Consider the following 15,134-nt stretch of genomic DNA (forward strand, 5'->3'; position numbering starts at 1 on the left):
TATGATTCCATTTACATGAGGTACTTAGAGTAGCCAAATTCATAGAAACAGAAAGTAAAATGGTGGTTGCCAGGGGTTGGGGGACGAGGGAAGGGGAGTTGATGTTTAACAGGTATGGAGTTTAAGTTTGGAAAGATGAAAAAAGTTCTGGAGATGGATGGTGGTGTTGATTGCACAGCAATGTGAATATATTTAATGCCACTGAACTGTGCACTTAAAAATGGTTAAGATGGACTTCCCTGGTGGTGCAGTGGTTAAGAATCTGCCTGCCAATGCAGGGGACATGGGTTCGAGCCCTGGTCCGGGAAGATTCCACATGCTGAGGAGCAACTAAGCCCGTGTGCCACAACTACTGAGCCTGTGCTCTAGAGCCCACGAGCCACAACCACTGAGCCCGCATGCCACAACTACTGAAGCCCGTGCGCCTAGAGCCCACGCTCCACAACAAGAGAAGCCACCGCAATGAGAAGCCCGTGCACCGCAACAAACAGTAGCCCCCAATCGCCGCAAAAAAAGAAAGCCCGTGCGCAGTAACGAAGACCCAATGTAGCCAAAAATAAATAAATAAATAAATGTATTTCTTTTTAAATGGTTAAGATGCTAAACTTTATGTTATGTGTATTTTATCACAGTTTAAAAAATTATGTTCAGTGAAAGAAACAAGACACAAAAGATTTGTGATTGTATGATTTCATTTATATGAAATGTCCAGAATAAGCAAATCCAGAATGAGATTAGCGGTTGCCTAGGGCTGTCAGGGACAGATAGGGAGTGAATGCTAACAGTCACAGGGTTTCTTTTTGGGGTGATCGAAATATCCTAAAATTAGATTGTGGTGATTTTTGCACAAGCCTATAAATACACTAACTACCATTGCCTTGTACAACTAACTTGGGTGAATTTTATGGTATGTAAATTATATCTCAATTAAGCTACTTTTATAACTACATAAAGAGAGTAACTGGGACTTCCCTGGTGGCGCAGTGGTTAAGAATCCACCTGCCAATACAGGGGACACGGCTTCGAGCCCTGGTCCGGGAAGATCCCACATACCATGGAGCAGCTAAGCCCGCGCGCCACAACTACTGAAGCCCCTGCACCTAGAGCCCGTGCTCCACAACAAGAGAAGCCACGCAATGAAGACTAGCCCCCGCTCGCCACAACTAGAGAAAGCCCACGCACACCAACGAAGACCCAACGCAGCCAAAAATAAATTAATTAATAAATTAATTTTAAAAAGATAGTAACTGATTTTAACCTGTAAATTATGAGTCCCACACTGATACAAATAAACAAATGAATAAATAAATACATGGGGAAGAAGAGAAAGCTCTTTCTCACAGTAGAATCCCAGCTATACATGTAAAAGAAAATCATCATATGGCCACCATCATAGTAGTAATTGCTTCAGGCAAGAATCACCAATGGATGCTAAACTGGTGAGTGGAAGTTTGACGAAAAATAGGAAAGATACATAATCTCAAAGTATGTCCCTACAAGATACTTATTAATTACAAAGGGGAAAGAGTACATTTCGGTGGAGAAACCTGGAAAACACCACCTTAATCGAATGATCAAAGCTAATACCAACAATTTGGAATTAACCAATGCTTTGTGCTTCCGGATACACTGAGGAGAACACAGCGTCACTTCTGTGGAATTCCTGCCCAAAATGCATAATCCAAATCTAATCTTGAGGAAACATCAGATAAACCCAAATTTAAGGACATTCTTCCAAAGCACTGACCCGTGCTCTTTGAAAACATCAAGATCGTGAAAGTTAATGGAAGATGGAGACATTGTTCCAGATTGAAAGAGACCAAAAAGACCTGATAAAGGAATGCAGCTCGTGACCTAGGATTTCCTTTTCCTAGGAAATAAAAGGACAGTATTGGCACACCCACTAGGATGGCTAGAATCAAAGAGTCAGATAAAGTGTTTGTGAAGACGTGGAGAAATTGGAACCCTCAAACTCTGCTGGTAGGAACGTAAGAAAATGTCCTTGTTCTTAGAAATTTTATACTGAAGTATTTAATTGAAAGGGCATCACACCTGCAACTACGATCAAATACTTTAGAAAAAATTATAGATAGATAGATAGATAGATAGATAGATAGATAGATAGATAGATAGATAGAGATATACTGAGAGAAAAAGAGAGACAAAATGAGAGAGAGAAAACATTCTGAGGCTTGGCAATTTTTTTTTTTTGTCAATCTAATAAGCAAAGAATGGGATCTCTTTGTCTTAATTTTCATCTTTAATTACAGGGAGGCCATTTAAAATGTCCTAGAAACTATAACCCAGAATGACTACAAAGGCTATAAAGTCTGACAGATATTTATTGAGTGCCCACTCTCTACTAAGCTCCAGCAGTAAAAATATGAAACATCACACCTAGTAGATATGAAATCATATCTGTTGTTTTAATTTTGCATTTCCCTGATAAAGAGATTGAGTTATCTTTTCATATATTATACATATGGGCCATTTCAAGTGACTTCTGCCGTGAATTACCTATTCATGCCTACTGTCCATTTTCTACTGTATTGTTTGTCCTTTTCTTATTGATTTGTAGATGCCCTTTATACGTCCTAGAATCTAGAGACTAGTTCTTTGTCACACACATCAAAAGACTAGATGGAAACAATCAAGTCTGTGAAGCTCAGGGTACGCATAGTGAGGATCTTCCAGTTTTAAATGCCAGGTCTTGCAACCAAAGGAAATATTTCTTGCTTGTGCTGTGGGTCATTGTTGACTCGATTTGAGTATGTTTGAAAACTGAGGAAAAAATTAGAATGAAGTCTAAGTCATAAAATTTATGGCCTGTATTCTGCTGTTAAGGAAAGGAATTAACATTTGTGCATCTGGCCTACGTAATTATCCATTACAGTTGACCACTGAACAACTGGGGGGGGGGTTTCAATCCGTTTATAATTCATAGCCGGCCCTCCATACCCACAGTTTCTCCACATCCCAGGAATCAACCAAACAAGGACTGTGTGGTACCGTAGTATTTACTATTGGAAAATATGCACCTATCAGTGGATTGTGCAGTTCAAACCTGCGTTGTTCAAGAGCCAACTGTTAAATATTTTTCATTTGTAATATATGCATATTCATTTATGAGTTAAAACTCCATTTAACTTCATGTTAACATTTTTTTAAAGAGAGGAGACATGCATTTCTCTTCAATTGCCACTGGTATTTCCAAGCAAAGAACTGCTAATCCCACTCTTTTGTTTAACAGAAAGGGACACTGAAGCCCGGGGAGTGGGCATGGCTTGCCCAGCTCCATACAGGCAGGCATTAATCTGATTAGAACCAGTTTTCCTTAGCTCCTCAGGTCAGGGTGGGGTCCAGCTTGACCTTGGCTTCCTTCTCCCTTCCACTTGATAGCTAAGTAAGTATGCAGTCCGTGCCCAATAAATGCTCCTTTGGAAAAAGGCCCTTCATCAGCCTAGGGACAGAGCGGAGTGTCTAGACACTGCAGGGTAGGGTAGGCAGACAGCAAGTGCTGCATAAATCCTCAGAGTTGGTGCAGATAGGGCCCAATACAAACCATTGTTGGGGACGCTGTTAAGTGCTTTATAAATGCTCCCAATCGGTGCTCCGTACTAGCCTCCGGAAGGAGTCCCTAAGGGAAAGCACAGGCGCCTAATTCTTGCTCCTAGGTGACAGTCAGTACTGGTGTTTCTGGCCGGTCCCTGGTGCTGGAGAGGGTTGGAAATTCCCATAGTTCCTTCACAGGATGGGAAAGGAGAGACCTCGGTTTATTTTCCCATCTGTGAAAAGGGGGCACAGCAGTGACACGAAGACGTGCGCGGGTGGGCAGTTTCGGGGGCGAGGCCGATGGCTGGGGAAACGGACTTTCTCTCCTCCCTCCCCCATCTTTCCCATCTCGGCTTCCAAGGATTAGGAATTTGGCGTTTGGACAGTTTGTTCTTGGACGGCCAGAAGACCTCCCGACGCGACCCTTCAGGGACTGGCACATCAAGAGGTCGGAAAGGTGCGGGATCCAACGTTCCACGCGCCGACGTCCTCCCGCGCCCGGCTCCTCTCAACCTCCCGCTCCTCCTTCCCTCAATCCTCCCGCTCCCCTCCTCCTCCGTCCCCGCCCCGCTCCTGTCCTCTTATTGGCCGAGCGGGCCGGCCGGGCCTCCCCGGGATTTAAAGGGCCCGCTCTCCGCGCCGCCCTGGGAGCCGCAGCTGGTCCCGGCCTTGCGGCCTGCGGGGGAGGCTGCCCGGAGGAGGCGGCGACGGTGGCGGCGGCTGTACGTCCCCGGCCCCCTGGACCGCAGCTTTCTTACTGCCAGGTAGGTCGCCGGTAGTGCACGTGCGGCTCTCCCGCTCGCATCCTGAGCCGGCCTCCCCTTGCGGGTCTGCAGCGCGTGTGCTAGGGCCCCCTCTCCATCACCTTTCCAACTCTCCCTTCTGCTGTGTCCCTTACCACCACCTGCACCTCCCTGCAGCCCCCGGGCCTGGGCAGGGCTTTGTTGGCGGCCGGGAGAGGCCGGGTGGGGGTGGGATGGGGCGCGCGGGGGATACAGGACACCCCCCACATCCGTTCAAGGAGAGATGCACACGGCCCCCAAGTGTCACAGGATCTCCCTCTCTGCCCTCCACACTGAGTGACTCTACCTCGGAAACCAGGGAGCCCCCCAATTTGATATACGGGCCTAGAATGTACACCATTCAAACACTATCGGACCCGAACTGTTCCCAGCATACAAGAAACACAGGTCCTTCATTCACCGCAGGTCATGGGCTGTGTGTGTGCACCCAGAACACCCCCCACACACAGCTGGCGGCTCAATCTGATGTACCTGACACTCACACCCTCCCCCAGCCCCCCAGTACCCTGTCTCTACAAGGGTTGGACAGCCCCAGACTGAAATCTGAGTGCTCAAGTCCATCTCTTGAGCATCGTCTGCCCCGTGGACATCCCAGCTAAGCTCCTTCTATGTCCCCCCTTTGGCAGGTCTATCCATCTGTCCATCCATCCGTGGGGGTCCACAATGGCCACCTTCAGCCGCCAGGAATTTTTCCAGCAGCTGCTGCAGGGCTGTCTCCTGCCTACTGCCCAGCAGGGCCTTGACCAGATCTGGCTGCTCCTTGCCATCTGCCTCGTCTGCCGCCTCCTGTGGAGGCTTGGTAAGTGCCTGCCACACCATGGGCCCCCACGCCAGGCCAAATCACACCTACCACGTTCATCCATACCAAGCCCCACTTTATCCTGCCACATCTTGCTAAGCCAAGCCAGGCTCATACACGTCCAGCCTACCACAGCCCACCAGGCTAAGCGCCATTCTACCACACCACGTCCTACTAACCCAGCCACCCCATGCTACACCACACCAAGCCACATCCTGCCATGCCAAGCCACATCCTGCCATGCCAAGCCATACCTTTCCGTATCCCTGGGTTCTGGGACTGTTGAAAGCTGAGGTTCTTGGATCTTGGGATCCTGAAATGCCTACATCCCAAGGTTGTAAGATTCTGAAATGCTGATGTCACAGGGTTATGGAAAGTACCATGTATCCCAAAGTGCCGTGTTATAGAGTTTGGGGATTCTGACAAGTTGAAATTCTCACATTCCAGGCTTCCAAAATGCTGGCATTCTGGATTTCTGGAATCAAGGCATGATAAAGTCTCTGGATTCTAGGATTCTGGAATGTTTCCACAAATCGTGGCAAGCCTATATCCAAACAACAAGATCCCAAGTACCCGAGATTCCTATGGGATGCTGAGGATTTTGGAAATCTGAGATTCAGAAGTTCTACGCTTTCTTTTTTCTTGTTCTTTAATTTTAAATGGATGTTTTATTTTTTCCCCAGGTTTATCATTTTGAAAAGTTTCAAAGTTACTGAAAAGCTAAGTTGAAAGAATAGTACAATGAACACCCATATATGCATCACCCGATTCTCCAACTGTCAACATCTTGCCACATTAGCTCGCCCTATCTACCTATCTATCTACCTATCTACCTATCTATCCATCCGTCCATCTGCCTATCTATCTATCATCTTCCTGAATCACTTGAATAACCTGCTGACACTTCATCCCAAATCCTCTTGCGTGTGTCCCCCAAGAACAAAGACATCTTCCCCCCACAGCCATAGCCTCAACCATCACCCCTCAGGAAATTTAATCTTGATGCCATAATATTATTCAATATAAGTTATTCAAATTTCCTCCAGGGTTCCCAAAGTGACCTTTATAGATGTCTCTTTTCTTTAAACCCAAGCCCTGCCACCTCCCCAGCTCCCCAACACCTGCTTTGGGCCCCCTGCAATCCCACCACGTTCCAACCTCTAAGCCTTTCCCTGAGCTACGTCCTCTGCCCAGGCTGCCCTTCTACCAGCCCTGCTCTAATTCCCTTTCTTGTTCTCTCTCTCTTTCTCTCATCCAAAGGGTTGCCATCCTACCTGAAGCATGCAAGCACCGTGGCAGGCGGGTTCTTCAGCCTCTACCACTTCTTCCAGCTGCACATGGTTTGGGTCGTGCTGCTCAGCCTCCTGTGCTACCTCGTGCTGTTCCTCTGCCGACATTCCTCCCATCGCGGCGTCTTCCTCTCCGTCACCATCCTCATCTACCTACTCATGGGGTATGGGTGTATGTCCTCATCCCCACGCTGTCAGCAGAAGGGCGGGGGGATCCCCAGGCCGCCCCTCCTGAGGCTGTCCAGGACAGGGAGGACGTGGGGTGTTTCTGGAGGGGGTGGAAATCTGGGAGACTTGTTCTTTCCGAAGGCTACACAGAACAGGCTGGACTTGAGCTCCCCCTGGAGGAGGGAGCCCTGGAGAACTATTCCTCCATGAGGTTGTGCAGGGCAGGGAAGGGTATACCCTCTCTGCACCTTGGTTTCCCCCCTTTGTGGTATCTGAGGCCAGGGGAGTCATAGGGCCAAGACCACCACCTTTTTCCTCAGTGAGATGCACATGGTGGACACCGTGACATGGCACAAGATGAGAGGTAGGCAGCCCTGGCCCTCTCCCCTGCCCCAGCCCCTCCAGCCCCACTCCACATCTCCTAACTCCCCCCACCCTGTCTTTCCTTCCCCACTTTTCTCCCTCATCTGCCTAGCCCACTGGACACGCAGCCCTTAGAATCCCCTTACATCTGTGTTTCTCTCTACCATGTCTCTTCCCCATCTGTCTGTCCCATCTCATGTCCATGCCTGACTCTCTTGAGTCAGGACATCTGCCAGTCCTGGGCCTACCTGCTCAACTGCCTGTCTGGCCCCATGCCCACCTCTCCACACTTGCTCTTCTTTCTTACCGCCTCTCACCTGGTGTTCCCCATCCCCCCATGCTGACCTGCTCTCTGCTCATCCACTTGACCATGGGCACCACACCTAGGGGCCCAGATGATTGTGGCCATGAAGGCGGTGTCTCTGGGCTTCGACCTGGACCGGGGTGAGGTGGGTGCAGTGCCCTCGCCCGTGGAGTTCATGGGCTACCTCTACTTCGTGGGCACCATCGTCTTTGGGCCCTGGATATCCTTCCACAGCTACCTACAGGCCGTCCAAGGCCGCCCGCTGGTGAGGTCCTGGGTGGACGGGTGGGCAGGGACCATGGGAAGCCACCATGGGGCAGTGTTCATGGAGCCTTGATCCCCACAGAGCCGCCGATGGCTGCAGAAGGTGGCCCGGAGTCTGGCGCTGGCCCTGCTGTGCCTTGTGCTGTCCACCTGTGTGGGCCCCTACCTCTTCCCGTACTTCATCCCCCTTGATGGTGACCGCCTCCTTCGCAAGTGAGCACAGCCTTCGAGGCCTCTGCCCAGCAGTGAGGGGGTTGGGGAGGGACCTGGGGTCTCCCCAGCTCTGAGTTGTCTCTTAATGCTTCTGTCTGTCTTCTGTTACTACAGCAAGAAACGCAAAGCCAGGTAAATGAGGGCAGGTGCTGAGGGCGAGTGGGGCTGAATGGGGGTGGGTGCACAGTCTGTGACTGATCGGTTCTGTGAGTCTGAGACTGTCTGACCATCCACCCGGTGACTAGACAGAGACTGAGTGTCTGTGGCTGTGGTTTGACCAAGATTGGCCGTATGACTCCGTGTACAGTGGATACTCCGTCACATACTGTGCCTGGCTGTCCGTCTGTTCTGCTATTTCACCACCAGAAGCAAGTTATGTGACTGCAATGGGGAGCCACAAGTATGTGTTGGTTGGTGACACTGATCTGTCTGTGACTCTAGCTAGGGGTTTGTATAGGTTGTTTACCTATCAGCCAGGGACTCCTGTGTGGGACTGGAGTTCTGGCTGTCTGGCTGGGCGGTTGTCCACAATGGGAGTATGTGGCTGTCACTGGATAGGATAAATCTGGCTTGTCTGTAACCCTGGCTGGGAATGGGTCTGACGGTCGCGTGTCGTGCGCATGTCTGTGATGGATTCTGCCTGTGGGTCTGCCTTCTCTGGTTCCTTGGTATTGTCTAGCTGAGGGGCAGAACCGACCATCCACCCCTGGTGTGACTAGGATTTCATCCAGCTATTTGACTGTATGACCTTCTCCCCTACTCATTGGCCGCTGATTGTGTCTGATGCTGAATGAGGCTCTGAAGGGTGGAATGACTTGCCCAGTGTCACCCAACTAAGCAGCCAGGCACTAATCCCAGGCCTGAATCCAGAACCTACGCTTTTTCCAGTGTAAGATGCTGCCTGTCTTTGACCGTGTCTGATTGTACAACTGACAGGATGACTATCTGAGTGCAGAATTGTGTGTGCATGCATAACAGGGTGCTTGATGGTCTCTGTGCCTAACTAAAGGACTTCCGGGTATCTTACGGTCACCGAATCAGGTCAGAGAGCTTGGAGTCTGATAGTATGTGTGTCTGGCCATGTGGCTGTGAGGTCAGCCTCTAACAGTCCCTGGGTCTGGATGTCTGGCCACGTGAAGCTGCAGGACCGTGTCATATTATAGGGCAGCTCACACATCCATTTGAGCTACCTGAAACTAACTGATGGTGTACGGATGGACAGATGTGTGGGACTATCACAGCGCACCTCTTTTGCCGCTATATTTGTCTGTCTTGTTGATGAACAACTCAGGCCAGCCTCCAGGGCCTCTCTGACTCTCTTTCCTTTCTTCTCTGCTGCCTTCCTGACCCCTAGGGGCACCATGGTAAGGTGAGTCTACAGAGAGGGGCCAGGGATGCTGGCACATGGTGGGGTGTCATGCTGGGGCCTGGGCGTGATGCTTCTCTCTCCCTGGCTCCTTTCCCGCAGGTGGCTGCGAGCCTATGAGAGCGCTGTCTCCTTCCACTTCAGCAACTATTTTGTGGGCTTTCTGTCCGAGGCCACGGCCACGTTGGCGGGGGCTGGCTTCACCGAGGAGAAGGATCACCTGGAATGGTGGGGAGGGCTGGGGAGCCCCATCTCCCACAGGGTGCTGCCTAGAGGAGCTGCAGGGAGGAGGGGGGTGTTCCCGGGGGAGGGAACAGCCAAGAACAAAAGTGTGGCCGTCAGGTGGGTCAAAATCCCAAGTGAGTTTGCGTGTCTCTTTTGCCCATAGGGACCTGACGGTCTCTAAGCCACTGAACGTGGAGCTGCCCCGGTCCATGGTGGAAGTTGTCACAAGCTGGAACCTGCCCATGTCTTATTGGCTAAATAACTGTGAGTCACCAAGTCACCACTCCAAGAGAGTTGGCAGTCCTCAACCCACACCCCTTTCACACATTCATACAACAAGCTGAAGATAGTAGGGACCAAAAAATCTCCCAAATCCCTGCCCTTGTGGAGTTGACATTTTTGTGGGGGTAGCAGTATAATAATAAAAATAAAATACACAATAGTTCAGGTAGTGATAAGTGCTATGGTAAAAAAATAAATAAATAAAGCAGGTAAAGATGATCTGGGAGTGTTAGGAGCGTGTGAGTAGGGGTAGATGCAATTTTAAATACATCATCCAGAGCAAGTCTCACTGAGGAGCTAACATTTGAGCAAAGACCGGAAGAAGGTGAGAGAGCAATCAATGCAAACATGTAGGGGAGGAATTTAACACATGGAAGGAACAGCAAGTGCAAAGGCCCTGAGGCAGGCGCATACCTGGCACATGTGAAAAACAGTGAGGAGACCAGTGTGGTGGGATCAGAGTGAGCGAGGGGACCGGTGGCAGGAGGTGAGGTCGGAGAGGTTACAGGGCCTGGTTCTGTAGGGCCTTTCTGGTCACGGGGAGGACTTTGGCTTTTTCTCTGAGAGAGATCTCAGAGCATGGGTCTGAGCAGAGGAGGTCCATGGGCTGACTTAGGTTGTACCAGGACCCTCTGGCTACTGTGAGGACAGACGGGGAGTGGGGGAGGGCAGAGTGGAAATGGGGAGGAGAGGTCAGATTCTGGATAAACTCTGAAGATAGAACTGACAGGATTTGCTGAGTTTGGTTATGGGCGTCAGGGGGCGGGGGGCAGATCAAGGGTGATAATGAGGCTTTTGTCCTGAGGAACTGGAAGGGTGTAGTTGACACTGGCTGCACTTGGGAAAGACTATAGGAGGAGCAGGTTGGGAGGGAAGATCAGGAGCTAACTTTTAGACAATGTGAAGTTGGAAGCCATTATAAAGAGACTTCATCCTGGGGGCCCCAAGAGGTTGTGGGTATCCTCACCCTGCCCTCTGGCCCTCCAGGAAGGGCAGGGGGGAATCTCAGGAGACTCTTGCCCCACATCTCCCCCCTGCAGATGTTTTCAAGAATGCTCTCCGCCTGGGGACCTTCTCAGCTGTGCTGGTCACCTATGCAGCCAGCGCCCTCCTGCACGTGAGCAGGGCAGAGCGGGACCAGGGTGGTAGCTGGATGGGGGTGGTAGGGCCTCCTCGTCACTCACCTCATTGCCCCCCACCCCCACCCCAGGGCTTCAGCTTCCACCTGGCTGCGGTGCTGCTGTCCCTGGCGTTTATCACTTACGTGGAGCACGGTGAGGGCGGAACCCAGCCCAGTAGATGGGATGGAAGGTTGGTGGCGGGCTGGAACCATGGTCCCCTGAGGCTAACCTGACGCCCTTACCTCTCCCCTGCCCCGCATCTGCCCTAGTCCTCCGAAAGCGCCTGGCTCGGATCCTCAGTGCCTGCATCTTGTCGAAACGGTGCCCACCAGACTGTTCACACCAGCATCGCTTGGTGAGGGTTCAGCCTAGGCAGCCTTGTGTCCAACTCTCCCCCTCAAAAATGACTTCTGTCTCCATCTTATATCTGTCTCAGGGTGCCCAGCTTCCTCTTCCAGTGCCCGAACCACCCCCATAACCTCACCTCTATTCACTGGCATCCATTTATCTAACGAACATTTATCAAGCAACTGCTATATACCCACCTAGCGTTTATTTTCCCCAGTGAACATCTGTTGAGCACCTGCTGGTATCAGGCACTGTTCTAGGTGCTGGAGACACAGTGGTGAACAAAACAGACCAAAGTCCCAGCCCTCTGGGACAAACATTTTAACGGGGGAGACAGTAAATAAAAAATAAGTAAAGTATAACAGTTTGTTAGATTGTGATTAGTGCCAAGGAGAAAATACATAAGAGAAAGAGAAAGGGAAGTATCAGGGGCTGAGTGGTTTCAAGTTTAAGTGGGGAGGTGACTTTTGAGCTCTTTAACTGAAGGAGGTGAGGGAGGGAAGCATTCCAGGCAAAGGGAACAACCAGAGTAAAGGCCCTGAGATGGGAGAGGCCCTGGAATATTTGAGGAACAGCGAGGAGGCCGGTATGGCTTGAGCAGAGTGAGTGAGAGGGGGAGAGGTGGGCCCTGTAGGTCACAGTGGGGATTTGCTTTCATTTGAGTCTTTTTTTTTTTCTCATTCTTTTTGCAACAAGAAGTATGGAGAATTTCAGATTTGCCTCCCACCCGACAACCAATATTTATCACCGTAAACCCCCAGCTCAAAGCCCCATCCACCATTCTTCCTCCTCTGCCTGAATACTCACATCTCCCCCAACCTGGACGCTCTCATGCTAACAGTACCCTCATCCTTGGATACCCCTTGAGCTCCCATAGGGGGATCAGAACCATCTCTTTCCTACCCTGGGGGTGGGTGCCCTGGACATCCTCATTCCTGTGCCTTGTGCGTTTCCCTGTGTGCCCCTGCCCAAGTGGGGCTGGGGGATGGTGATTAGGTCCAGCTGCCAAGCATATCCATCTGTTCCCCACAGGGCCTGGGGGTGCGAGCCTTAAACCTGCTCTTTGGGGCCCTGGCCATCTTCCACCTGGCCTACCTGGGCTCCCTGTTCGATGTTGATGTGGACGACACCACAGAGGAGCAGGTGAGGTGGGGCCCTGGGCTGGGGGTTACCCAGGGATGTGCTACCTGTTCATGGGAACCATGAGGACAAAGGTGGGGAGGCCAAGGCATGGGAACCTTGTGTCATCTGTTTCCAGCTTGTGTAGCCACTGCTCCACCGTCCTTCTGTCCCATTGTCCCTCTGGTTGATTCATACTGTTGGGTCTTTTACTTGGGTGAAGTGTGCAAAATACATTTATTTTACTTATAAGATTTATTTTCTAGAGATGGCGTGCAAAATCCAGGTTTCACTTTTTTAAAAGTTAATTATTTCATCATTTTTATTTAGGTAGAATTCGCAAGATTTCTTTATTTAATTTGTTAAAAAAAATAGTTTTACTTACATTGATTGTGCAAATCCTGGATTCTACTTAAAAAGTGTATGTTAAAACGTATATACTAGTTTTATGCAGGTGGAGTGTGCACATTCCAGGTTTTACTCCTTTTTAAATGAAAAACAACTTCAAAATAATGTTTATTCATATGGCACTAGCAGGATCCCGGTTTAGCTTCTCTTTTAGTTCATTTTTTTTCTTTTTTTTTTTTTTTGGCCATGCCGTGTGGCTTTCAGGATCTTAGTTCCCCGACCAGGGATTGAACCCTGGCCCCCGCAGTGAAAGCACCGAGTCCTAACCACTGCATGGCCAGGGAATACCCTGAATTAACTATTTAAAGTTTTAATAAAAATAAAACAAAAATTTTATTTAAAAAGAAGCAAAACCCAGATTTTGCACATTCAACCTGAATAAAAAATTTAAAGTTGTTTTTAATGACAAAATATAAAATAATATAAAGTTTTATTTTCAATTAAAAATTTAACTAAGGGAATTCCCTGGCTGTCCAGTGGTTAGGACTTGGCGCTTTCACTGCGGGGGCCAGGGTTCAATCCCTGGTCGGGGAACTAAGATCCCTCAAGCCACGTGGCATGACCAAAAAAAAAGTTAATGCATATCACGTGGTTGAAAAACCAAACAGTATTCAAGATATTCAGGGGAAAGTCTTATTCCTGCCGTCTTACCCCCACCCTCTTACAGGTAACCACTTTTATTCATTTTATTAAACTATCCTTCTAAAATTGAAGCATAATAAGCAGATATAAAAATATATTTTAATTCCCTCCCCCCTGCTTTTTACCCTAAAGGTAACACATGAATGACACTGTGCTGCATGTTGCTTTTTTCACATAATTCCTGAAAACCTTCCACATGAAGACATAGAGTGTCCTCGTTCATTTTTTCCATTGTGACACAATGTAGTTTGTCCCTTATTGGTGGACACCCAGGTGATTCCCACTCTTTTCCTATGGTAAGTGGTGCTGCAGCAAGTAATACCCTCACATCCATGTGGATTCACATAGGTGCAGACAGAGCTGTAGGATCTAGTCTTGACAGCAATGGAGAAGTTACCTTTTTGCCCTCCCACCAGCAGTGTGTGATCGTGCTTGATGCCCCGACAACAGAGTGCCTCTCAGACCTCATGGATATGTTTGCCAGTTTGAGTGGAGGAAGATGATGAGTGAGGCTGAGTATCTTTTCGTATATTTAAGAGCCATTTGGGTTTTTTTTTTTCCTTTACTGAAAATGGCCTACTCACCTCCTTTGCTAATTTTTGTCTTTTTAAAAAATCAATTTCTAGGAGCTCTTTATATATAAGGGAAAGTACAGGTCAGAGAGTGGGACTGCCTTGTCTTGTTTTTTAAATTTTTGAAAGAGAAGAAAATACAAAAGAAAAAAACTAAATCTGCTTACCTTTCATATGTACCCAATCTCTTCTCTGGGGCCTCACTCAGGGTTGCAGTGGAGTCACAGAAACGTCCTTGAGCAAAGGATAGGTTTTCCTGAGACCTTCTTTGTTCTTGCTGAGTGGGACCGACCATCACCGCTTTCTCTCCCACAGGGCTACGGCATGGCATACACTGTCCACAAATGGTCAGAGCTCAGCTGGGCCAGTCACTGGGTCACTTTTGGATGCTGGATCTTCTACCGTCTCATAGGCTGAGGCACATCTGTGGACCCTCACAACTCTCTCAAGACCCCTTCTCAGGGTGCCAGCTCTGATGGGGGATGAGGGAAGGCCCTCTCTCTAATTATTGACCCTCTCTCCATCCTTGACCCCCCCAACACCCATACACACACACACACACACACACACACACACACACACACACCATTTCCATGCCTGTCAATCCCCACCCCACCACAAGGCGGGAAGGGAGTGGTCCCTGCTGGGGCCTAGGGGCGGGGGATGCTTGGGGAAGCAGAGAGGGGGAGATCCAGGGCCTCCCCGCCTTCCTTGTCCCTTTTTATATACAGTTTGTTATTATCAAATAAAAGTAGGAAGTATACAAAAGGCTCACTCTTCACTGCTCAGTGGGGAATAGAAGTGAGTTAGGAAGGGGGCACAGCATGGATAAAGGTTTGGAAGCTAGAAACCATGAAGAGGGAGGTTGTGATTGGTTCATGGTTAATTTATTATCATTCATGATTGGATGATGAGCCTGAGGATAACACTGCTTGATTTGAGTGGGGCCAGGACAGATTGGATACTTGGATGTAGGGGAGGCCTGATACTAATTGGCTGGAAAAACTGAGGGATCCCCATTCGGTTTGGTTGCTCTGACTGGGACAGAGGAGGGAAAGACTGATGAAGAGTTGATGCTTATTGGTCCTTAGGACTGAGGGGTGTGGGTTCTAATTGGATAGGAGGCCTGGGTTGGATCTGGATACTGACTTAGTCTGGGTGCCCACTGGGTTACAGTTATGGAGTTCTGATTGGTTCTTTAGAGTTGGCAGGGGGAGATTGAGGGTCTCCATGCCAATTGGCCAACAAGGCTGAAGGGCCTGGGTTTTGATTGGTTCTTCTGACTTGAAGTCGGGA

General features: G+C 49.3%; 1 protein-coding gene across 2 annotated transcripts; it reads left to right on the plus strand.

Annotated features, from left to right (window-relative positions):
- Positions 1 to 4,200: 4,200 nt before the first annotated feature.
- On the plus strand, positions 4,201 to 14,606 carry PORCN (porcupine O-acyltransferase). 2 transcript variants are annotated; one of them, XM_068533069.1, is made up of 15 exons: positions 4,201 to 4,316; positions 4,982 to 5,154; positions 6,415 to 6,607; positions 6,932 to 6,975; positions 7,362 to 7,543; positions 7,625 to 7,755; positions 7,870 to 7,887; positions 9,110 to 9,124; positions 9,224 to 9,349; positions 9,510 to 9,610; positions 10,669 to 10,745; positions 10,839 to 10,902; positions 11,019 to 11,104; positions 12,130 to 12,240; positions 14,154 to 14,606. In XM_068533069.1, exons 2-15 carry the CDS (start codon positions 5,019 to 5,021, stop codon positions 14,253 to 14,255), a joined length of 1,386 nt encoding a protein of 461 aa, XP_068389170.1. In that variant the 5' UTR covers positions 4,201 to 4,316; positions 4,982 to 5,018; the 3' UTR covers positions 14,256 to 14,606. The 2 variants fall into 2 exon arrangements, with proteins under 2 accessions (XP_068389170.1, XP_068389171.1); XM_068533070.1 differs by lacking the exons at positions 7,870 to 7,887; positions 9,110 to 9,124.
- Positions 14,607 to 15,134: the final 528 nt, after the last annotated feature.

The sequence above is a fragment of the Eschrichtius robustus genome, chromosome X (assembly GCF_028021215.1).
Source record: "Eschrichtius robustus isolate mEscRob2 chromosome X, mEscRob2.pri, whole genome shotgun sequence".
Taxonomy (NCBI): Eukaryota; Metazoa; Chordata; class Mammalia; order Artiodactyla; family Eschrichtiidae; genus Eschrichtius; species Eschrichtius robustus.

Coding starts and splice junctions, on each gene's coding strand:
- PORCN (XM_068533069.1), top strand. CDS start 5,019: ATGGCCACCTTCAGCCGCCAGGAATTTTTCCAGCAGCTGCTGCAGGGC. Junction 9,611..10,668: donor GTCTTATTGGCTAAATAACT/GTGAGTCACCAA, acceptor TCCCCCCTGCAG/ATGTTTTCAAGAATGCTCTC. Junction 12,241..14,153: donor ACGACACCACAGAGGAGCAG/GTGAGGTGGGGC, acceptor TCTCTCCCACAG/GGCTACGGCATGGCATACAC.